The 24,736-nt window shown below is 40.3% G+C and overlaps 1 protein-coding gene across 1 annotated transcript in view; it reads right to left on the bottom strand.

Annotated features, from left to right (window-relative positions):
• The window catches only part of GLUD1 (glutamate dehydrogenase 1), a 28,938-nt gene extending 6,827 nt beyond the window's left edge, over positions 1–22,111 (bottom strand). Inside the window, exons 1-8 of the mRNA XM_009901710.2 lie at positions 21,597–22,111; positions 9,378–9,458; positions 8,560–8,615; positions 7,615–7,678; positions 5,889–5,983; positions 2,102–2,281; positions 1,240–1,377; positions 68–205 (exon numbers count right to left, since the gene is read on the bottom strand). Of these exons, the coding sequence (XP_009900012.2) occupies positions 68–205; positions 1,240–1,377; positions 2,102–2,281; positions 5,889–5,983; positions 7,615–7,678; positions 8,560–8,615; positions 9,378–9,458; positions 21,597–22,032 (1,188 nt within the window). The 5' untranslated portion in view covers positions 22,033–22,111. The remainder of the gene's footprint in view (positions 1–67; positions 206–1,239; positions 1,378–2,101; positions 2,282–5,888; positions 5,984–7,614; positions 7,679–8,559; positions 8,616–9,377; positions 9,459–21,596) is intronic.
• Between the last annotated feature and the right edge of the window lie 2,625 nt (positions 22,112–24,736).

Genomic DNA, 24,736 nt, shown 5'->3' with positions numbered 1-24,736 from the left:
TTACTGAATACTAGCATTTAAACAGCACTTCTCTACTTTGCATTTACATTCAAACTCTCTACTGTACCTTTGCTTTAACTTTGTGAGCATTTGCCTTTGTCAACTGCTTCTCACTGGCAGCAGGGATGAGAATGTCACAGTCTGTTTCCAGAATACTGCCCTCAAGTGTCTGAGCTTTAGGGAAGCCCATGATTGTCCCGTGTTGCTGTTGTGAGAAAATAAACCAGGGTGGTTTTAGTGTGTGTACTCAAATGATTTCTTCTTCCAATTTACAAAAAAGAAAGAAGAGAGAAGCAATAGTTCCAGAAAGACAGCAAATAAGGTAATCCTTATCCTTACCTAAACTAGGCATATAAAACCTTGAATAACAGTTTAAGTTTCCATGACTGAGGCATAATCGCTCTTTAGCCAAAGACACTAATAACCATGCAGATTCTGGAGTATTTAAAAAATTTAAACAAAACCAACCCTTCTCAACTCTTAAAATATCCAGCAAATGCCATAGTTTTCAAACTTAAATGACCCCCCAGCATGCTACACACAGGATAAGTTGCATCACATCAGATTCAGAATTACTATTTTAAAATTCAATATGACAATTATAGTTCATGACAGAATTTTTTTCTCTCTTTTGAGAGAGTGATAGAGACATTCAACACTCCCTCTGTAGAGGATGACATCAAATATGCCTCTTAGAAACTCCTATTTTGTGCCTGCGAACTGCCCCCTCAAGTCTGCTTCACTTGCAAACTGAAAAAACCCCTATATCTACTTGCCATTATAAACTACATTTCTGAGTCTCACTGCCAGACAAGCATTAATTTTTTTCCAGAAACATCCAACAGGTAAGAAGTAGCAAAAATGCACTTTGAAGTCTTAGATACTTGTGATACTCAGGAATCCTTCAAGAACCTCCTTGCCCTTGCTCCTTGAGGCATCCCTTCTAGTTTAATCATGAGAAAGGCAAAACAATCATGAACTTAAATTCTGACTCCAAAGTAATTAGCCTGCACACATGTCATCCCTTGCCATTTTTCTGAGAGTCAGGTCAAAGAGTTAAAAAAACAGTACCACCCACATTCATACTGGGAATAAGGTGAAAACCAGAGGGGTCAACATTCCTAAGCCATTTTGTAAATACTAATTGCAGTATATTTAAATATCATCAATTAATACCAGTCTACAGCCATCCTATATATGACAAAAGTTAAAGTCTTTCTGCTTAGCTAAGTTTCATACCAATTTGTAGTCTTCTAGTTCCTTTGGGTCAATCCCATCAGGATTCCAGATAGAACCATTAAACTCTCCAACAGCAACACATTTTGCTCCAAAACGATGCAAGTATCTCATAGAATGCAAGCCCACATTACCAAATCCCTGTAAGTGGAAAAAGAAAAGTAAAAGTTGTGAATTTTTTCAGCTGAAATGATGATTGCTACTAAGACTTGTATCACTTTGAATAGTTTTAAATAATTCTTTGTCTATTGGAATATTTAGGCATTAGATGATTTGTATAGGAAATAAGGAGGAAACCTACATGTGTTCTATTCTGGCCATGTTTTCAGTCTAAGTCATGCTTTAGTGCCTGTTGGTTAGCCCTCTGCCAGGCATGAAAATGCCAAAGTACAGGGAGATGAGCGTGCTGCTGGATCCATGCAGGGTAAAGAGGTTTGTTTCAGCCTACTGGTTAACTAGAGTGGAATAAGAACATAATGCCCAATTCCTCTCTCTTTAAATTTCTTTATTGAGAAACAATGCAGCAAATTTTGTGTAGGCAGAAAGTGTCACAGCTCATTGAGAAGTGGACAATGCCTTAGTTTAAAGAGTTCCTGTAACAGTATTTAATTTCATTCTTTGCAATCTACCTTTCTAAAGACTGGAGATTTGGCTTTGTGCCTGCAGAGTGCAATCAAAAGTTCAGTTTTTAAAAAACAGTCCAAAATAAAGGGCACCTTGAGCAGTGTTTCTAATGTTTGAGAGTAAAGGTTAACTTGAAAGTCGTAAAACCCTAACAGGATTTATTGCTACAGCCCTTTTTTAAAGCAGCTCTGCCAGAAGTTAGTTTACTACCTTTTTCTTGCAGTAGAAGGAAAAATGTTACCTGAACAGCAAATGTTTTATCCCCAAATCCAGGTGTCATTCCTAATATGCTCATATATGATGCTTCATTGATGAAATTTTCAATTCCATGGAAGACACCACGACCAGTTGCAGATATACGTCCATGGATGCCACCCTGGCTGATGGGCTTACCAGTTACACATGCATGTGCATTAATATCCTGTAAAACAATTAAAGACTTATGAGTTATGGGATTAGTCAAAGAACAGTTGGAAAAACAGTTCTATACACTTCAGAGATAAGGGAAAACAAAGCCCCATCCCTGGAGGTTTCTAAGGCCAGGCTGGATGCAGCTCTGAGCAACCTGATCTAGTGTGAGGTGTCCCTGCCCATGGCAGGGGGTTTGGAACTAGATGATCCTTGAGGCCACTTCCAACCCTAACAATTCTGTGATTCTATAAGGGTCAGAACATGATATAATTTATAGATATTTAGTTTGTAAAGACTGATTCCTTCCTCACTTTGTGTGCACACACAGAAGCACTCTAATAGATGCATAATGCAATACTGGATATGATCTGTGACTTTTTCTTGTATTTAAGTGTACATATTAACTTCAGCTTGTGGTTGGTTAGTTATGGTGACATCTGTGTTGCACTGCTGGCAATGAGCAGAACTTTGACAAATGAAAAATTAATTCCTATTACATCGGTCATTTCTTTCTATTTTAATCTTTTAAAGGGCTCAGACATATCCTTGGACTGGTTTGTAACCATCTTTAAACAATGTTTAGAGTTCCTTTATACCAAATGCAGTAATTTTGAAATGCTAGTAGAAGCTCAACACTTTCCTGTATTCAGAATACAGTACAAAGGTCTTATGGGAAAAAGTACTTACTACTTTTATTCAGAAAAGCAACATATACAATCAAGCCTCCATCCTTAATTTGGTGGCACCAAAATTAAGTTTTCCACATGATAGACAGCTAGCTCAGTTATGGACTATTTAAAAACAGAATTTATTTTGTTTTATTGAAAATAATAACTTGAGAGAACTTCTTTCAAACTAGACAGTTTGGGCCTCCCTCTTCTGTCACCACTAGTTCACATGCTCCCACACCCTGGGAGTACAGTCACACAGTGGCTTGGCCTGCAGCACAAGCGAAAGAGTAGGGATGAAAGGAAAGCCATTGGAATGAATCTGCCAGCAGCCGGATGGGTTTCCATTCCCCTAGCCACATAATCGCTGGAAGGCTCCCTCCTCCCTACCACTTGTGCCAAATGCATTTGCATGCCTGTGGCATGAATGCAAGATGCTTGGTGAGAGGAAGGAAAGGGAGCAGACAAGATTAAGTGGAGGCAGAATGGTAGATGACTAGAGCCATTACAGGCATTGATAGTGAGTTAACATATAAAGCCAAAGAGAACTCCTCTTTGTAAACAATAAAAGCAATGCTGGGCTTGCCACAGAATTCCTAATTCAGCTTCCCAAGGTACAGCTGCGCTGCTGTCATTAAGGCATACGCTCCCTCTGCTGGCGTAAGAGATCTGCGGTGGTTTTTCACTAGGAACAACCTGGCCTGGTGTTTTGATAGGTTGTTAGGTTTTCATTCTGTTTCAGACTGAATGTGTATTTTAGTCTTCATACATTTGCAAAGGAGGAAGTATGCTTTGTAAATACAGCCTCCCATCATGCGCAAGAAGGCATTTGTTAAACCTTCCACATGTTTCAAAAGTCAGCCAGATGTGTCAGGAAGTGCAGAAGAATTGAAAGGATTAATTTAATCGAAAACTTTAGCCATATGTAACTCAGTGATCCAACAAACTTAAGATGGATTTTCTGGAACAGTTAACATGGTAGTTATTAAAGTCTTGCATGGTTTGTCAGAAAACAGAACATGAGGTGAAAGCAAGTCCAGGTGTTCTTAAAGTCACATATATAAACTGCAGTCAATGTCAAAGTCCTAAAAACTCTGGGTTTAAGTCAATTGAACAAATGTTTAACACATCTCTTGGTCCAAAAAGAAAGGCCATGGTTTTTCCCAAAATGCTTGTAAAATGGCTTGTGGCTAGCATTAAAGACACCTATGAACTATTAACTGTCAAGGTTCAGACTATACTTTTGCTAATTTCTTAACCCTTTCCCATGCTGCAATAATATTCTCCTTGCCTCCCCAGCTTTCTGGCTCTGTGTGGTAGGTTATAGGCAACTTCACTATCTATCTTGTTATTTGACTTTTCATTTTCACTTCAAGATCCCTGAGGACATCTGTGCTCCACAGACTGACTCATCAGATCTGTATATTTCTCTCGCTGAAGAGCTATCTTTCCACTCAAGTGAACACGGTCCTTTGCATAGCTTCCATCTGTTTTCTGAATTATGGTTAGTTTCACTTGTATTCAGTGGTCATTCTCTGCTGTTAGTTCCCTTTTCTCCTTCCCCCATGGTGACTTTTATACATTCAGTATTCCTTAATCACCTTTTTTTTCTTTTGATCCTGCTGTCTCAACCAGTCATCTGAAACACCTTCCTCTACAAGCTGGTTTTGATAGATAATTCCACTTGCACAGCCTTGTCAGAGCTCTCATCTTCCTTTTCTATACCTAGTGAATCTCCATAATAGCTCCTCAGTTCTACTATGGTTACCATTTTCTCTTATGTGTACAAACAACCCAACAAAACTAAGGAAACTGATTTAGTTTTATTTCAGACAGCACAAGACAAGTATTCTGCCTAGTGACTGTCTCAGGAAAGCTAGGCACATCTTGAGCAGACATGCCAGGGAGAAATACGTGTTGGGTGGCCCTAATGTCTTATTACTGGGGGTGTACTGCTGTATTCCTGAGGAACTCTTGGAAAGGACTGCTGAAAGTGAAAAGAAAGAGTCTTTTCAATTCAAAAGGAGCTGGGATAGGCAAACATGCAATAGCTTAGCATATTAATACACTAATAGGAAGCTATGGCAAGAGTTCTTAGCAAAGTATGACTTGCTGGAGTAGCTGAAGCATGTTAAAGAGAAGCTAGAAAGTTTTGGTGAGCCTTAAGAAATAAGTTGATTACAATACATTTTTTTCTTTCATACAACCTGTCAAAAGTATACAACAGAAATGTTTGGTCATCAGGCATGCTTCTGGCACAGTCAAAACAGATAAATAACCCCAATGACATAAGGACAAAGGTCAAATTAAGGGCTATAAACTAACCTTTTTAATTTTTTATTTTTTTTTTAATTCTTGCATTCTAGGCAATAAATTCTATCAGTGTCCTTTTGCTTTACATTCTGGAGAATCATCTGAAGTCTACAATGATTACTTTTAGGGGACCACTGAAAGCTTTAATACTTTTACAGGTGATACCAATAGTGCAAGCTTAATTTACATGGTCTCTTGAATGTACAAAACCATGAGTATTTATTTAATAACACTTACAAACTGTAAATTCAGTAGTCTGAAACAGAAAGATTTCAGTACTATCAACTGTTATGAGTTTACTGTTTAACAACTTTAAAATAGTAACTACAGTACTAATGAAAGACAGAGAGAAATGGTAGAAATAGAAACCAATTTTAGACTAAGTAACAGTTATAGTTAGCATCGTGTCAGACAGACTTAACTAAGCCTTAAAGCTATTTTTAACTTAACTGTACCCTAAAAGCTTTGTAACCATCAGCTTTGTAACAACAGATAAGTTGTCACAGTCTGAAAGAATATATTTAGAGCCACATAATTAAATAAAATTGAAAGACTGAGCAGCATGGTAACAAATTTCCAGATAAAAGGGTTTCTGGAAAAACTGAAAAAGCTTCAAGGCCTCTCCTCCAAACTTACGTAGTGTCCTATGGTACTGGCATAGGTGTCAGCAATCCAGGACATCTCCCTCTCCCCTGTGCTCATATCAGGAGCAGGCACATCAACACCAGGTCCTGTTGGTGATAGTGAAAACCGATTTTAACATAGTTACCTTCAACCATTATTCCCCTGGGAACTGTGCAGGCCTTGGCAAAGAACTGTTTTCCTGTTTAATTCTCAGTTTATTATGCAAGATTCTTCTGGATTCAGTTTATTTTTATATGTTGTATCAGGCATTTGTACAATACTGTCAAAACCTCCAACCTTTCACACATGACATTCAGTAAATGGAAAGGTCAATTTGTCAGTAAAAAGAGTAGGATGATGCATCAAAAGTTAGTTTGGGGGGCTTAAAGTGTTTTTATTTATATTTACCATCATTGCTGTAACAACAGGAAAGGCACTAGCTAGGTATGGTTTCAATATACCCTGAAATTAATTGTGGCCTTTTGCGTTAGAATTGCCTTTTTGTTCCTGTGTGAACCTAAAAATTGAAGATAGGCTGCTTCTAGTCATGGTAGCACAAGCATTTAATTTTACCACTCACTTTAAGAATGAGACATTACATCTTTCACCTACCTGTTGTAATTAAAACAAATTCTGCCTGTTTTTTTTCTAGCTAAATAAAAGTAGCATTTTCCCAATCTATTTAAGATCAGAGGGACTTGCTCAACAAGATTTTTAGGCACAACCCTGCCTCTACCAATTTTTTTTTCTAAGTATTTCTAAAATATTTGTGAAAGCTGCATAGCACCAACCATAGAACCAAAATGGAAGACAAATTTAATCAAACCATTGAAATTGTTGCTGAACTAATAATCACTATAGCTGGCATGGTGTATAGTACTACCCTAGTCACATGTAACACCAGTTAAGTGTGTTTACACAGAACCTTAATTTAGATGAGAAACATTCTGGCTGGAAGAGCAAATGACCAAACACTCTAGCTGAAGAGCAAGAAAATGCAAATAAATGGATATACATTCCCAGGGTAGTTAGACAGGAATACACCACAGACCTTTAACTAGTTACATGCCTTATTGTTCACTTTAAGAATTTCCTCCAGGGAAAGATCCTCTATTTAGTCACAAGCCAGCTTCCTCCAGGAGACATCCAGATAGCAACTCTAGACAGCAAGCTTTCAGAACAACTTGAGGCTGAGAGTCTGAATGAAACACCCACTGACATGACAGAAGTTCAGGTTCTGTTACAACAGGCACCTATGCTTCTCGCCTATGCTTCTCTTGCGGCCTGTGGTTGCCATGGGTAAAACCATAAACTTTTTTTCATTGGGGTGGATCTTCTATTTCCTTCCTCTGTTTCCTCAGATATCTGCCAAAAGCCTCAACTGAGACTACAGGAAAAAGTAGCAGTGAAGAGTTTGATACTAGACACTAAAATTGCAAAAATTTGGTCACAGTTTTACAATGTCTAAGAGAAATTTGATTAATTTTGGATCCTGTAAGCTCAGCTTTTGTGCCTTTTCATGTCAGAGCAGCCACCAGAAAAATGTTCAGAGCCAGTTCCCTTTGAAATGCACTAAGAGGCAATGACTCAGTTCTTTGTACCTCTTTGCAGGAAGTTCTATGCACAAATTATTTACAGCTCTCAAAAATACAGTTATTTAAAGATACTATCTAGTGGATGCTGCTAATGGACAATAAATAAGATTCCTATATTTTAATTCTAAAATTGCACAACATACCAATAAAGCCTTTTTTTGCCAGCTCCATGGTAAACCTTCTTGTGATTTTTTCCAATTCATTGTCCTATAAAGAAAATGCAATAAATATCACAAGAAATCATTAGTGTTTATAACTATTTGCTCCAACTTACACCCAAGCATAAAGAAACACTCTTTTCCTCTAGAAGAAAGGATGATTCATATATTTATACAATTTATATGCCACTCCCTAATTGACCCTTGGTATTCAGGCAGCACAAGGAAACATGAGGCTTTCTTTCTGTACATTCTGACCCATCATGAGTTGAATGTAGCACAGGAAGAACCACCTGTGCTTGTAGCAGAGATTTCCAGCAAACAAATCTGTTATCTTATGCAAAAGATTTATAACCAGTAACAGCAATAGCTGCTGGCCTGCTGGTTGTGTAATCAACACAGTTGAATGACTTCACACCAATCCTTACAGGAGTTTCAAGCTTTGAATATCTGTTTTGTATCCTAGTATTCATTTCTGCACAAGTTATTTTAATTAGGGCAAGAAGACAAGCCTGCAGTAAACCTTTTATAAGCCAAGTTAGTTGTTATTCACACTGCAACACTGCATAGAAAGGTTTAATAGAGCATAAAACTATTTTGTCAAAATAGACAAAAGCATTAACTTTTTTGTTACGAGTAATTTAGATTAAGCCTTTATTAACAGTATCAACCTTTTTAATGTTGAGGTTCCAAAGTATTTGTATTTTCTTGACTGTAAGAAGTAATAAATATCTGAAGTATTCTACCTCTGAAACACACTTTTTAAAAATTCTTTTCCTACCTATTGCATGCAGAAGCTAAATTCAGCCTTCACAGAGGCCAAAGTGGCAGGAAGTTTTAAGTGGTCAATAATGCCCTTAGAAGAGCTTTTTTTAACTGGCTGGCTTCAGTACTGCAGGTAACTGAATTTTTATCTATGATTAAGCTTACTGTGTAGTTCTTGGGATTGATCTTGACACCAGCCTTTGCCCCACCAAATGGTACATCTATAAGAATGCAAAGGAAAATCATTTTACTTTTTCAACAACAAAGGCAGAACACATCAGTAATATGTGTGAGTAATTGTATCTTTGATTTTAGCAGTGAATTTGGTTAAGCCACACTTAGGGCTTCACAAGCATAAGCTATAATCTTATCCAGGGGGGATATCTTTCAAGGGCAGCTTGAAAATAGTCTTTGAAACTCAGAAGTTTACAATTGAAATTTTTTATTCTTCAAGCTCTTGTGTGTGGCACTTGTAGAAACAACACATTTTGTAGTTTATATTTTACTGGTTTGGCTTGAAAATTTTGCTTTGGAAGTCTCAAGTGAAGGATCTCTATATATATTAAGAAAGTATTTTGTTTTCTTACACATGTGCAGATTCTCTCCCTTACAATTTAGGAGTCAGATCTGAATTATACTTCTTTGTAACACAAAGAAATTTTATCCTTCACTCTCTATAGCTTCCCTGCCTGAATTCTTTACATCCTCCATCTGTTCCCTCTAAAATTAATCCCCCCACCCCTAATCCAAGTTTGTCATTCTCAAATGAAAATGCAACTTTATTCAAGTATCTACAGTAACAACTGAGGGAATATGTATTATTATTTTGGTCACTATACAGTTTTCCCATCTTGTTACATACACTAGTCAGATATCATTGTCTAAAACTTAATTTAATCCTTTAGGCACTTTTTTTCCTGTAAATTACATCAGTATTGATTGAAATTAAAGAATGCATCCTTGCTTGGAAAATTATGACTTACCAACAACAGCACATTTGTATGTCATTAGCGATGCTAAGGCTTTTACTTCATCCACACTGACATCCAAACTATAACGAATACCTGCAAAAGACACAAGGAAAAAACAGGAATTCACTTAAATTCACAGGTATTTATAAATTGGGAAAGTTAATTCTACACCAGCTATCTACAACATACAAGTATGTGACTTATCAACTTATTTGTTTCAAGATTCAAAGAATGGCTCCCCATTCTCCTACTTAAATATCTATCTTAACAAAAATTCAAGGCTTCAGTAATTCTCCATTGAGCAGTTTACCAGTAGCATTCAAGCCTGGGACAAAAGTGACTATTCCTTGGAAAGCAGAGCCAAGCTGACAGGTATTATAAGTATAGTTTTCAAGAGGCTGATAAAGCTCATCAGCATTCATAGAATGGTAGGCACTGGAAGGGACTTCTGAAGATCAAGTCTAACTCCCCTTCCAAAGCAGGATCACCGAGGACAGGTGACACAGGAATGTACCCAGACAGGTCTTGAAAGTCTCTAGAGAAGGAGACTTCATGCCCTCTCTGGGCAGCCTCCTACACTGCTTCAGCACCCTTACAGCAAAGTTGTTTTTCCTCATGTTGAGATGGTACTTCCTGTGTTCTAGTTTGTATCCATTGCCACTTGTCCTATCCTAGGACACCACTGGAAAGAGCACAGTACTTCCTTCTTGAAGATTCCCTATAAGATACATATGATTCCACGAAAGATCTTTAGCTTTGGTTTTTCATTCATTGCATATACAAGATGAACATAACTTCTTAATACAGATTATAATAAAAACCTTTTGCTAGAGCTCCTGTTAAGTTATGAGCCTTGCAACATGTTAACTTTGGTCCAACAAACCCTTATGTGGTTTCAGGGCTCTGGCTGCTAGGCATGGCCACTTAACAGACAGCAGCAAGCCACTCCACTAATTCAAATTTGTTCAAAACATTTTGATAGACTAACTCCACCTCAGAAAGCTTGTGTGACCAGGCATCTGCATGGAAGCCAGCCCACACCTGCATTCCCTGCTCTGAGTCAATTCAGCAGAAGTGCAAGCATGTGCTGACACACAGTTCAGATGCAAATTTAAACTTCTGTGGTCTGAAAAGAGCTGGGATGTAAAATGAGTGATTCCAGCCTTCAAGGCAGTTCAAAACCAAGTGCAAAATTATTACAATTAGATTAAAAAAGAATTTTAAAAAATTCAACATATTATCAAAACAGTTACAAAGTATAAAATATTTAACCAAATTGACAGGGTTGCATCACTAAGCATTTAACAGAGGTGTGAAGAATTTATTACCCCCATCTCTAATCCCCAAATCCTTGGCTGTAGAGACTGTGCTAAATTGCATGGTAGCTTGTAGCAGGCACAGAATGTCCTTTAGATGCTAGGACAAGGCACCACAAATTTCCTATTATGTAAACAGAAGACCGTGTTCAGGTCCTCAGGAGTGAAAAAAGGCCAGCATACATTATCTAAACTAAAACACTGTGCTGCTATGAAAGCCATTCCTGAATGCTCTGGAAACAATCCCAGTTTCAAAGGAACCAAGTGCCGCTCAACTAAAGCCGTGGGCCAAGTGCAGCCAGCTAATGGGAGCTCAATCAGAAAAAGAAAGTGCCATGTCTCTGCAGAACAGAATTTAAGCTGTATGTGTATGGGGGGAAGGCAGTCTCCAAAAGCAAAATAACTGATTTCTGACTTAGGTAGCTTCCAAAGAACACTCTCAGAGGAAAGTAATATTCACAGTTTAAGTGGCCAGCAGAGACCAAAAGACTAGTCAAAATTAAAATGTACATGGGTTTTTTAATGTCTTACTCTGATACTCAAGAGGCATGGTTATCCTTCTGTTAAGACCTGAGCAAGAACATCACATACAGCACTAACTGTCCTTCCTGGGGCCATTGTTCCCTCTTGCTTGAGCAGGTACTCTGAGGACAGGTCTCATTTGAGCATTGCTCAAGCCAGCCAAGTCCGAAGCCACAATCTATCCTGGGCAGAAATGAACTCTGCCCCTCCACTTCCAGCTGACCTACATCACTGTGTATTTATTCAACCCATGCATTTATTCAAACTTCAAGCTGCATACACAAAGCAGTTTTGCTATAACTGTACTCCTTCAGGCACACAAGACTTTGTTTATTGATACGTGGAAAGCAGCAGGGGGACTACATAGTTAGGGATAGTTACTTTGTACAGTTCTAACAAGGGAGCATAATACAAAAGGAGAAAGCGGCCTCTTCTGCACATCATATGGAAATGGGTGACAGGGTGAACAAGCAGCTGTTTAACTAGAGGACTCAAACATATGCAGAACAGTTTTACATATTCAGTTTCCTTGTATTCAAATAGATTAAACCAGGTTGGAAGAGACCTTCAAGCTCATCATGTCCAACACCATCTAGTCAACTAAACCATGCAACCAAGCACCCTATCAAGTCTCCTCCTAAACACCTCCAATGATGGCAACTCCACTACCTCCCTGGGCAGCCCATTCCAATGGCCAATCACTCTCTCTATGAAGAATGTTTTCCTAACATCCAGCCTGAACCTCCCCTGGCACAGCTTGAGACTGTGTCCTCTTGTTCTGGTGCTGGTTGCCTGGGAGAAGAGACCAACCCCCACCTGTTTACAACCTCCCCTCAGGTAGTTGTAGACAGCAATAAGACCTCCCCTGAGTCTCCTCCAGGCTAAGCAACCCCAGCTCCCTCAGTCTCTCCTCATAGGGGTTGTGTTCCAAACTCCTTACCAACTTTGTTGGCCCTTCTCTGGACGTGTTCCAGCAAGTCAACATCTTTCTTAAACTGAGGGGCTCAGAACTGGACACAGTACTCAAGGTGTGGCCTAACCAGTGCAGTGTACAGGGGCAGAATGACTTCCCTGCTCTTGCTGGCCACACTGTTCCTGATACAGGCCAGGATGCCATTGGCCTTCTTGGCTGCCTGGGCACACTGCAGGCTCATGTTCAGCTTAGGGTTTACAGTCAAGGGTTTCAAGAAAACTTTACAGTAATAAATATTAATCTTTCATACTCAGGGAAACAGGGAGCAAGCCCCAGGACTAACGATCTACTGAAAGGCTTTCAACTGAGATGCCTATTTGTCACCAATGTACATACATTACAATAAGGAAAACTTTTGAGGTTGAAATTGTCTTTTTCTGGACAACTCCATATTTTTATCAAGATTTACCTTCTTTTTATCCTTTTAAATAGCTTTAATTGAAATGGCTTCTGTGATAGATTTATTTTCCTAAGTGGGGGACTAGTCAATTCTGAGTTGTGCTGACTTCACTAGCTACTTTGCTCCAGTTTATCTGCTAATGGCTTTCATTACCTGTGGATTCCAGGTTCCCTGACCAAATGTGACAACTTTTCCCTTCTGTGGCATGAGTGGATAACACCTAAGATGTGATAATATTTCATTCCTTTTCACAATTTGGCCAGCTACTGTTTTTCAGGAACTGCAATTACTCCACATGAGGCCCATCGCTTGACAGGGAAGTTATTTCTGCTAAGCTGTTAGGACTGATGAGAAGCAGGCATCTGAGAATACTGTACATCTGCAAGAGGATGCACAAAGATAAAAGATTTAATTTCTCTTCTATTGGGATATCAGTGAAATTTAGTTTGACAGCTTCCTAATTTGGCAGGAGGAGAGTATTATCGTGCATTTTTATGGCTTTTTTGGCAGTGTTACTGCGCATTCAATAGCCTGGCTCTAAAAATGGATCATACACACAGAAAAAAATACTGAGGGGTTTTTTTTTAAGGTTCTTAATACAGAAGCAAATGAAAGTCACTGCTACACAGCAAGATTGTAATTTTTATAAACCCTGGCAAATCCCATGCAGTAAGTCTCTGGAAAGTTGTGACTTTTGCAGCAAAGCAGCTGCAGAAAATGGTTTGAAGAAAGCCTCAAGTTACAGTATGACTCACTGCCATGGAAAATACTTTTCACTGGAAAACATTAATTCCTGTTCTAGTTGAGAATTCTCCTTCCTTGCCACACCCCAAGAAGTTAAACAGCATGCTAAGAGAGACTTTGTTTTATTATGCACAAGACCTTCCAGATGAGGAAATGTTTTCCTTTTAATGTTGTTTTAGAGAAGGCTTTATCATCACTAAATTTAGAGTGTATATGCTTTTAAAACTTCTTTTTTATAATCTGTATTTTGGAGATGTTATACTTCACCTAGCTAACTCTTGCACTGAGATAATTGTTTTGGTAAAATTTGATTATTTAATCTTAGCTTTTTAGATAAATGCTGTGGATTAATTTGCACTTTTCCAAAGTGGAGGTACCAAAGCACTTGAAATGTTTAAGTAGTAATTGCTAGTAAGACTGTGTTTTGGATTCTATAATAATAGCAGTCAGCCACCATTTTCATCAGCGAGTTTGTAGCAAGAAATATACAGGCATGTAAGAAAGATCTTGAGTTCAAAAACTGGTTATATATCCTACTAGTTTTTTGGTTGTACAGGTTTTGGTATGTTCTGTAATATTCACTGTGTTTAGAACCACCAACTTTTCAAGGATAATTAGTGGTATACCTAAAAATCAACATTTAGGGAAGTTAGTGTAATTAGTTCCTGACCTTCTAAGCACAGTGATCTTAAATGGTAGTGTCTACATATGCCCTTCACCACAAGACGTATTCAAAGTCTCAAAACTAACATTGTCATAGTAACACTTCAGACCAAAACGCTTGGTAAACTACTTCTCCTGCACTAGAAATCTTCCAAATCTTTGCAAGTCTCTCAGGTTCCTCAGACCCTGGAACAGATTTGCATCTCAGCCTAGATTATTAATATCTAACTGAGGCTTTTGTCCTGCTTTGACTTCAGTGTTTTCTTCTAGTTGTGAACATCTTTTGAACTTTGAAACTAATTTGGGTCCTTCAGAGATTACAATTCTTGTTAAGATGGTGAGTTTGCTCACCTCTGCTTTAAAATGCTTGCTCATCAGAACAAGCACTTCAGGGCAGCAGATACCCTACACTAGCCATACAGCATTCAGCAAAACAGATTTCAAGATCTCCTTTGAATGTTTTTAGGACTGGCTACAAATATCTGAATTAGCAACACTGGACTCTGCAGTGGCTCTATGGGTTGACAGCTTGCTTAATCCTGTCCAAAGGCTGACATTATAATCAGAGTCTAAAGAAGCTTCAGAAAAGATACCCTGTTCAAACTGTTCAGCAACCCATAAATCAGCTCCAGCAATTATTTAAATCTAGATTATGTATAACCTTTTCATTTAAGCAAAGAATAATAACCAAACCAGTGAGGCTGTGCACACAATTATTATCAAAAGCTACATAATTATTGACACCTAACACAGTAAGAACAGATCTTCCAAGCAGACTCTTTCAGGGTAAGTACATTTTTCTAAATCCAGAAAAACAATCCAGTGTTCCCTAGAAGGAAATTACTCAGCCTTATTTAACCATTTGAACAGTGTGGTAAACAGCACAATGACAAATTTATACTTAATGAAGACAAAGAAATTCCAGACAAATATAACAAAGCGAGATGAGTAATTCAGTACTAGAAAACAAGAATATTGTCCACCAACCAGTAAGAAGAACTACTAAGTCCTAAATTCAATTCACTAACTGCCAAGACAGGACATAAAAATATTTATTTTTTCCCCATGTAGCATTAGCCAGCTACAACCTGCAGAGGGAAAGACATTCTCCTGTGGATAAATCTCACCATTCTGATTTAACCACAAGTGACCATAAGGTATTCAAAATACTTCAGTATGCCATTTCTTGCATATATTTAATAAGTTGTACTTGTACTTGAAATACACTTATTTCATTCCATTGCAGACGTAAGCCAAAAATATTCTCTAACAAAAAAATAATGTGCAGTGCATTAGTAAGACCCTGTGTTTTACATGCACGTATCATCTGAATGCATGCACTTTGGATATGGCCATGAGCTAAGAGTCTCACCTACCCAACTACCTCACCTTTACCTAAAGGATTAGGTTTCTCATTGTAAACTGCACTCAACACTGTAGTAGTAAGGGCTGATACAGAGAGATGTAGTAACAGTGTTTCTATGTAGATAGATATTAATACCAAACTCATAGGTGTGCAGAGGGCGGAAATAACACAAGAGTTGGCCTTGGCTAGTCCAAATACCACAGCAGCCACAAAACAATATGCCACTGCAGTGCCGACATGAAGCAGGGAAATTCCACGCTCTTCTAAGAGATTATTTCCTAAGAAAATTGACTTGTTACAATTCATCAACAAAGATTACCTCCTAGGATGACCCAGAGAACAGGAGGGAAACTATCACACATGAGATTCCCCTCCTCACCCCCTCCAACACGTTTATCCAGAAAGCCCAATGCTGAGAGAGGTATGATGTCTCTATAAATAGGCAAGGAGCTAACAGTAGCAAGGGAAAATAACTAAGATCAAGGACAAAGCCAGTTACTGCACAAATGGTACAAGCTGATTATATTAAAAAGCTGAGACTGAAAAGAATCATAGCCAGGAGAGCAAGCTATAGCCTTCTGTACAAGAGCAGCAGAGGTAAAAAGACAAAACTGATCTGGGTCACTAAGAATGGCAACCAGTTTATTAAAGACAGCAAAAGGACAGGATGTCCATTCCTTGGTTGTTTTTTTCCCAAATTTGCAATTTAAATATAAACCCACTGTTGTACTAATTGTCAAGTTAGGTAAGCTACAATAAGAGGAGAGAAACCTGTGAAATTAAAGCACTCTTACAAGCTTTAGCTGTAACACTGCACATATTGCTATCACATATTGCTTTTTTTCCTGTAAAACGCTCATATTCATTTGAAGTCAGAGTAGTTGCCATGGTTTATTTCAGGTTCTATGTTATAGTTTCATTTGTTGCATGGTCTCTTAGGGTTCACTTCCATGTCTTACCCTCCAGGACCCCTGGCCAAAGGTACAACTTTTATCCATGCATGACTTAAAAGAGCAAACCCAGGATAAACAGAGCTTTGCTGAAGTGAAGATACCTCATAGCAGGACTTATTACTTCCCCATTTACAAAGGGAAATAAACAATATCACAACAGCAAAGACAGTACATGGGGTTGTGCTGATCCAATTCTTACATGTAAATCTTTTTTTTTCTGAAAGTAACTTTACCATTACAATGTATGTATATGTTTTAGACAAGATGTACACAACAGAGACTATTTGGTGACTGGGCATGGAGATAAGCAGTTGGAAAACTGTGGCAAGGGTAGCATTAATAAATGTCACCTTCTGCAGCAAGAAACTCAGTAGTGTGAACTTGTGAGAGAAGTGACAAGGACAATTCCTGAGATAGGCAGAACAAAAACAGCCAAAATCAAAGACAGTAAAGTTCTGTAATGCAAAATAGCCCTTTCTACTACCCAGCCAAGGCAGCATCACCCAGGAAATCACAGTAATTCACCTCTAAATCAACTGAATAAATAAAGTGAGAATCACCTATGTTTATATACAGATACAGAACTTGAAGTAATCTCCATGTAACAGAATTTCTCAAATTTCCTATGTAAGTGAAAGTTAGACTACATCTTGTCTGGAACTAAAGATGGTTTCAAAACCCTTCTGAACAAAGGATGCAGTTGAGACTTGGTTGAGGCAGTTTGGGTGAGCATAAGCAGAAGGTAAGGCTGCTTCCCAGCTGATTAATTTGATTTCATTGATAATCGACCTGTTGCACAATCTGTTGAAATGAAAAGGCTTTAAAAAGTTTTAAAACCACTTAATAGCTTTATCCTTGCAGTAAATGTTGCCTAACAAAGATGGAATAATTTCCATACTACTAAGCAGGTAGGAAGTCAGGAAACTTATTCCATTTTCTGAAACTGACCTACTAATCAGCAACCACATGAAATAGCAGCTTAACCAGTGTTTCCTAGAACCTGATAAAATTATTTCCAAAGATCCAGTATTTTAAATAGGATCTGCCAGAGTACTTTTCAGTAAAGCCATCTGTATTCAGCCATCTCACTTCCTGTACCCTCTTTGGTTCATTTTAGTTCTTCAGGCAGCTGTTAGCGCAGTGAACAAAAGCAGCTGTGGCTTCCTGTTAGTTCTCACCACTAGCATGCAAGTCACTGCACAAGCAAAGGAAAGAAGGAAAGAGTGATCTGACCAACAGTATTACTTCAGCTACCACACAGGATCAGTCCATCAGTATAAATACTAAATTTGGATCATAAGCAATTCCAACACACAAGAATACCACCTATCTACATGTTTTCAGTGGGATGAGGAGGCATTTAACTAAATTTTCCTTTCTGGCAAAGAGCTACACTGCAGAAAAGTCTTTAAAACCTGAACTTGTGTCTTTGGCATACTGTCAGGCCTACCACTTAAATAGGTATATTCATGATAATTCTGTAAAGATTCCTAAAGCACAGAAGCAGCACACCAAAAGGATCCCCACCTTTTCTGAGCTGCAAAGGATTAATTTCTACACAATTAAATAGGCAAGTGCCACAAGATGCAACAAGAAATGTTATTTCTGGGTTCTCTCAATGAGGTTGAAAAACCACCATAAGTTTTAAACTGAAAAGAAAGCATGTTTCAGTACCTGGTGCCATATTTTCCTGAAAAGCACTTTTCTTGACCAAAGAATCAGCAGCACTACCATGTAGTGATAACTGTCCATCACAATCAAGCTGACTTGTGTTTTTACACCTATTTTGGGAGGAGAAACCAAGCCACTAAATAACTTCCTGTTTCTATTAATTGTGATTTAGATACTTAGGGTATTAAGAACATCACACTTCTTGACAGTCAAGTTTGTCACCAAGGCGTAAGTTTGCCTATGCAAACAACGTGTGACTGATCTTAAATTTGCCCTCACTCAGCCCAACCCATGTGGTCTGCCATTGCCAGACTACACCAGGCCAGTCATTCATCCAGTCAGAAGCCTTATTTTCAAAGCAGGCCTCTTCTGGCATTCACTCCACTGAGTTATTTCTAATTGGAGCAACGGAAGAGCCAGTAGAGAAGGCAGCACAGAAGGACTACTGGTCAAGGAATTGCCACATTCCTACCAGCATTCATGTATCAGATTTAAACCTGCTTCATAAAGATCAACCTCACGTTACGAAATTTGACACTTTCCAGATTTGGGATGGACTACTAAGCAGGGGTTGCAGTTTCATGCGAGAGGAGAATGAGCCAGAAAATAAATTGAAAGTGATGTCTGTGTCAGAAGAAATATACTCTACCTGTTATAATGTTAAGCTACAAACATTAAGTAGAAACAGAAGGTGCTGTCAAAGTGCAGATAGTTCAAATGTTTATTTAGTTCTGAATTACTCTGTTGGGTTATTAATCTGTCTCCAGGTTTAGAACATTTAAATCAAGATTGTAAAAATTGATTTACAGTACAAATTCATTAGTTCATGGTTAAGCATATAAATGACCTTCTAAACAACAGGTTATATAAAGGTAACATATTCATTAATGAAGTGTTTTGGTAGGGATGTACAAAAGGAAATGAGGAAATTAAAGACCTTCAAAAAACCTAAAAACATGTTACTCTGCATTTCATACTTGAATCTTAATGTACATTTTGATCAGTTGTCTAATGTGTGTACAGAACAATACTTAATAGTCCCTAAACAGCACCCCTTATCCTTCAGTTTATGTAAACCTCAAGAAATACAAGAAATAAACATTTAAAATGCAATACTTCTTAAAAGAATCACAGAAATTATAAAGCATCCCTACTTGCTAGCAGTATCTAGTCATCAGCAAACACTTTGCCCTTCTTAGTATCAATATACATCCTTATTTTATCAAACTTTACTTTTGCACTTACTGAAAAGTAAAGTTCACAATTCTGTATCTGAACAGATCTGAAAACAGTGTTCCTCCTACTGCTCTGCAAGCCTCACCCCTTCTTTTAAAATGTGGCTTTATGTCCCTTGCTCTTTCTTGCTAGTGTGAATTACTCGCACCAGACCCAGGGCATTATGTAGGATACTCACCCCAGCAATTTCTTCTGTTCCATACCAAAAAAAAAGTGGTGCTTTTTTTTTCCTGTGGAATCTATGGGGATTCTAGTTTAAAAATCACTTCTAGACAAAAGCTTAAGTTGGTGCATACCAGGTGGATTAAATGTACCATAAATGCATAAATCTTTATCACTCCTTTTCAATTTAAGCAAAAATGTTCTACTTCCTCTCACCATTTTTTACACAGCAGGTTTCCAGCACTTGATCTACACTTATCACATGTCCCATTTAAATTTACTGTAAAGCTAGAGATGTCATCTGATAGTGAGCAAGTTCCTAGAGAGCATTAGAAGGTGAAATCCATTTATAAGTACACTAAAAAAGGTAGAAAGGAAATATTATTTGCAATTCCTTCCCTAAACCTACAGGGCGTGGGGAGGGAGGAAGAAAAGGACAAACTACTGAGACTTGGTATTTCCCTTAGCTGTCATTTCCAACTGTCTTGCAGTTGTAACTTTTCCTAAATGCTCGAGTGTTTGCTCTAGTGACAATGCAGACATGCATAATAAATGCTACTGTCAATCAAGGATTGAGGATTTAGAAATGTAAGCATTGGAACAGAAAGTATCCAATCACTTGGTGTTTTTTTGTTCATATACAGAGTAGTTTATAATTTTTTGTTGTCAAAACCTTAATTCCCTTTGTTCTGAGCAATACTAATGTCAAATACTAGAAGTTATCTATATATTAAATACTATCTTGTTACTTCATTTGCCACTGAACCATATTTTGTCATGCAAGCAGGGATCTTACAGATAACACAGGCTGTACAGAACAGGATTTTTGATAAGCAGCAGCAAAAAGTAACTTAATCTGAGAAGTAACAGAACAGCAGGTAATCAAGTGTTATAAAAGAAATTATGGTAACGGCAGAGAAACAGTAGCTCCACAAAGGGTAAGATTCAGCCACACCCAACTTCAGCTACAACCGAGTCTGATCCCCATCAACTCTTCTTCCAAGTAGTCACCACCTAAACTAGCCTCTTTTGGGTAAGAATTAAGCATGTCACAGGATACTCACTACGTAATTTGATTTTTGAAAGTTAGAAACCACAGTAACAGGAACGGAGTACTTGTGCTACGAAGAGAAGAATCCCCATGGCATGCATACACATTAGCTGAACTGATTATCAAGAAGACCCTTCCCATTATTCTTAAAGACAGAGATCTTCACTGATAAGAAAATACAGAGAAAAGTTTGCTTTCTGCAACCATTATTTACCATAAAACTGTTCTACACTGAAGAAAATGAAATGTACCTACAGACTGTAGGAACTCTGGTTTGGGAAACAGTCCTGAGTCTCCAATACTTAACTTTCCACAAAGATCAGAGTTCCTGAATAAATTACACTGAAGGACATCTGGTTTTGTTTTTCAAGGAAATGCCATCTATCCCGAACTAAAAGGGAGTTTGATCCCTCTGAGATCTAAGTTGATCCCATGTGAGCTAAGCTTTGCTCAGCTCCAGCAGGATTCACCCTTCCGGGTCCCTTTGCACAGGTATGCCTTTGGTCTCACCTATGCCAATACAGCTTTCCCTCTAAAACTCACTTTCTGGCTCTTGTTGTGTATCCAGCTGCTAACTGGGAAAAGTTGTTTTTCTCTACTGACGTTTTCTGGGGGACCATTTGAGTCTCGTGAACACAGCAGGCAGCGTGTTAAAGGACTGCTTCTCCAGCTCTCAGCTCATGAACAGAGACTTCAGGCGTGAAGTTTTCATGTTTTCCAACATACACTACTGAGTATTGACTCACACCGAGTCTGCCCTCGTACCCTCTGCCTTGCCTGACACCAGACCAGTGGTGTCTACGGCGAAGGCCCTGAGACCTCACACCCTGGTCACTCCTGGGGAGCCTGGGTAGCAGATCGCTGAAGGGTTGTGGGGAAACCGCTCTGCCCCTGCCTTCCCTTCGGGTATCAGATACTGCAGGTGACAGAAGGAGGCTGATGCCTGTCTTTACCGCAACGGCTATTAGCGGTCCCTGTCCAGTGGGACAGAAGGGAGCCAAGTGTCGCGCCTCTAGTACCTCGGGGCGCGGGAAGCGGCCGTCCCGCGGGAACAGAGTGACTGCCGGGCAGGGCAAGGGAAGGGCAGGGCAGCGCCACTGCGAGCCCGACAGCCCGGCCCTCCGCAGGCCCAGGCACTGGGACGGGGGGGGTGTGGGAGGACGGCGGGTCTCACCTCCCTTGCAGGGGGTGCGATGCTGGCTGTGCTGGGCCCGGTAGCCCTCGATCACCTCCCACTCGCCGTTGTCACGCTTGATAGGGAAGGAGACGCTGAGCACATGGTTGCAAGGCTTGATGATGCGGAGGATGCCACGGACGCGGTGGCGCCGCTCGTCCATGCTCTCGCGGGTGCGCAGCCCCTCCACCAGCTTGTCCTCCACAATGCTGGCACCGCGGTCGAAGAACCCCTCCACCATCTTGAAGAAGTTGGGGTCGTCCTCTTTCTTCGCCGCTTCGCAGTAGTGTCGCCGCGGGCACCGGCCTCTGCCCCATGCCGCCACCACTGCGCCTCCGGCTGCAGCTACCGCTGCCGGCCCGCCCGGCTCCGCGCCCGCCAACACCGATCCGGCGGCCAGGCGGGACGCCAGTAACTCCCCCAAGTAGCGGTACATGGCGGCGGCCGCCGACGCTTCCGCTGCACGAGTAGAGAGGTAACGGAACGGGCCCGGGCGCGGCTCTGCTTCCAGAACAGGCGCGGGGCGCCGCCACCGCCGCCTTTAAACGGCCCCGAAGGTGGAGGGACAAGGGGGGGGGGGGGGGGGGGGGGGGGGGGGGAAGGGGGGGGCGCGGAGAGGGCAGGAACACGCCGCGCCTCCCCACTGCGCCTGCGCCCCTTCCTCTCGGGCCCGCCCCCGGTGGGATTCGCGGAGGGGAAGGGGGCGCGGCGGCCAGGAGTCTCGCTATGGGCAGGACTGAGGGGGCGTGCTGAACATGCGCGCTGCGGCACTGAGACTCCCAGCCGGCGCCTCCCTACAAAGTCGGAGCTGCGGAAGGGCTGCCTGTGTGGCTCTGCGCCTGCAGTCTGAGGGCAGAGGCGGGCGCTGGCGGCCGCTCCCTCATGGGCTTCGGTAGGTTGTCAGCGGGTAGGGACGGCCCAGCGCGTAGTGGGCCGATCCGTCCCACTGCTGCTTCCCGCCCCCACCGCTTCCCTTGCTTTTCTTCTGGTAGTGCTGCGCGTCCCTCTGGGCTTGTGGCTCGCGCGTACCGTTGTAGGCCTCCTGTTGCGCTGGGTGGCCGTTAACGGCCGCTGCAGCGGGGCCTGCTGGGGTTTAGCTCCCATGATGAGGGGTTCTTCGCCTTGTGTTTTTCACTGCCGTTGCCGGTGAAGAACCTGAGGCAAGTAGCCTTCACTAAAGTACAAGTGTGGGCCTCTAGTCGGCTTCTAATGCCTTTACCGTGCTCCGAGCAGGAACAGGAGTGCTGTAGGCGAGGGAGGCGTGACCTGGCACAATTGGGTGGAAAACACGGTCTTCCTTCACAAATAGAAGGGGACTTACGCACAGTGCGGGTACAAAAATTCTTCAGGGAAAGTACAGTTTATGTGAAGACCCCTTTTGAAGGAAGCCTGTTGGGGGGGGGGGGGAAACAGCCTACCCGTACGTGTTTAAGTGACTGCGTTGTCAAGATGGGATGCAGCTTCAAGCTGCTTGTACAGCTGCCATATCTATTTGGGGGTTATGTTACTATCATACTGCCTTTCACCGGTGCTTGGTTCATTAAAGGCAGTTGGGTTTTATGTAACTCAGACTTTTTAGTACTTCTCTAAGGACATTGCTTTAAACTGTGCGAGATCTGCTTTCAGAATGTGGAAGATGGCACATTAATAATTTTAGAAGAACTAAGGGATTGCTCCCTTGGATGGGCTGCTAATTGGAAAATAGAGGTGTTTTGAGATTAATGCCCTTAGAACAGGAATAACCAGGCAGTGTCTTTATAGGATTCCTTAATCATTACTGACATTCAAGGGCTGTGCTGCAAGACTTAGTGGGAAAGTGGTTTAACTGTTGTGTGTCTTTGTCAGGAGGCACCTTAGTCACAGACTCTTAATGTGTATAAACTTTGCAATCAAATGATAGTAAAATTTTGTTCTGATTTAATGTTTCTCTATTCTAAGATTCCTGAGAAACCAGCATAACAGCTACTAATAAAGTTGGTTCTGGTCTGTAATGGGGATGACTTATAATTTTATGGAACAAAGGTGCTTGATAATAAGTGATAGGGAGAAAAGGCAAGAAAAGAACTTATTCTTTAGGCTAGTTTATTTGGATGTTCCCACAGGGCTTTAGAAACAAACCTACTGCTAAGGTTTTCTGTCCATATTGTAGTTGGCTCCTAGACAATGTCTGTTATGGTTGTCATATTTAATTCACAGAATTCACAATATCCTCTCTCTAGTTGTGTCAGCTTTGAGCTACCATGTGATTTCTGTTACCTGCAAGTTTTCATTGGCTAAAGCTTAGCCTCTGTACAAGTCTTTAATTTTTGCAAACGTGTAGGAAAGAATGTGATGGAAGGTGTTGTGGCACTCACTCCTTATCAGTGGAGTATGTTCACCTTTGTCTTGTTCATTAGAATACCATTTCACAGACACAAAGGTTAAATATAAAAAATTATTAGACAGTTTGCTCAAGTGTGTGGACTTAGCTCAAAATAAGGTTAACATGCTTGGTTCCTGTCCTGCCTTCAGCTGTGGCATCTCTGATTTATGAGCTTTACTCAATTATTAGATGTATGCAATGGTTATGTTTTCAGTGCACATTTGTGAGTGCATTTGAGACTGAGTCCAGGACATGACAGTGTGAGAACAGAGTGGATCTCTCCATGGCTGCAGTCATGCAATAGTGTTTGGAGTTGACAGCAGCACCATAACTGCCCTCTTTCCTAAATGAGGCTGAATTTCAGCAAAGTATTCAACGAGATGTTTTTGGTATGCTAAGTAACTAAATCAGTATGTTAAATTACTTATTTTTTTAATTATTGTGGAAGAAAAGATAACTAGGGACCTTTGTAGACTGTAATAAATGAAATTGTGTGTGCATTTGACAGGAACTTCGATAACCTCAGCAGGTCCCTAACGTATTTTTGTTCATCAAGCCCTGTCTACAGGCAAGAGTAACTGCACTGCCTGAGGATATTCAAGAAGAGTAAGTAGTCATGCACCCCAGTCTAGTATTCTTGTATGATAAGCCTTTTAAGCAAAACCTGGTTTTTTGGATGAAATTGAAATTCTCTTGCTTTTGAATGAGTGCTAGCAGGTATGAAAGTGATCCAAGGACTAGAACACCTCTGCTATGAGGATAGGCTGAGGGAGCTGGG

The sequence above is a fragment of the Dryobates pubescens genome, chromosome 8 (assembly GCF_014839835.1).
Source record: "Dryobates pubescens isolate bDryPub1 chromosome 8, bDryPub1.pri, whole genome shotgun sequence".
NCBI classification, from domain to species: Eukaryota; Metazoa; Chordata; class Aves; order Piciformes; family Picidae; genus Dryobates; species Dryobates pubescens.
Note: the sequence above shows the minus strand (reverse complement) of the source record. Positions and strands in the feature narration are given on the sequence as shown.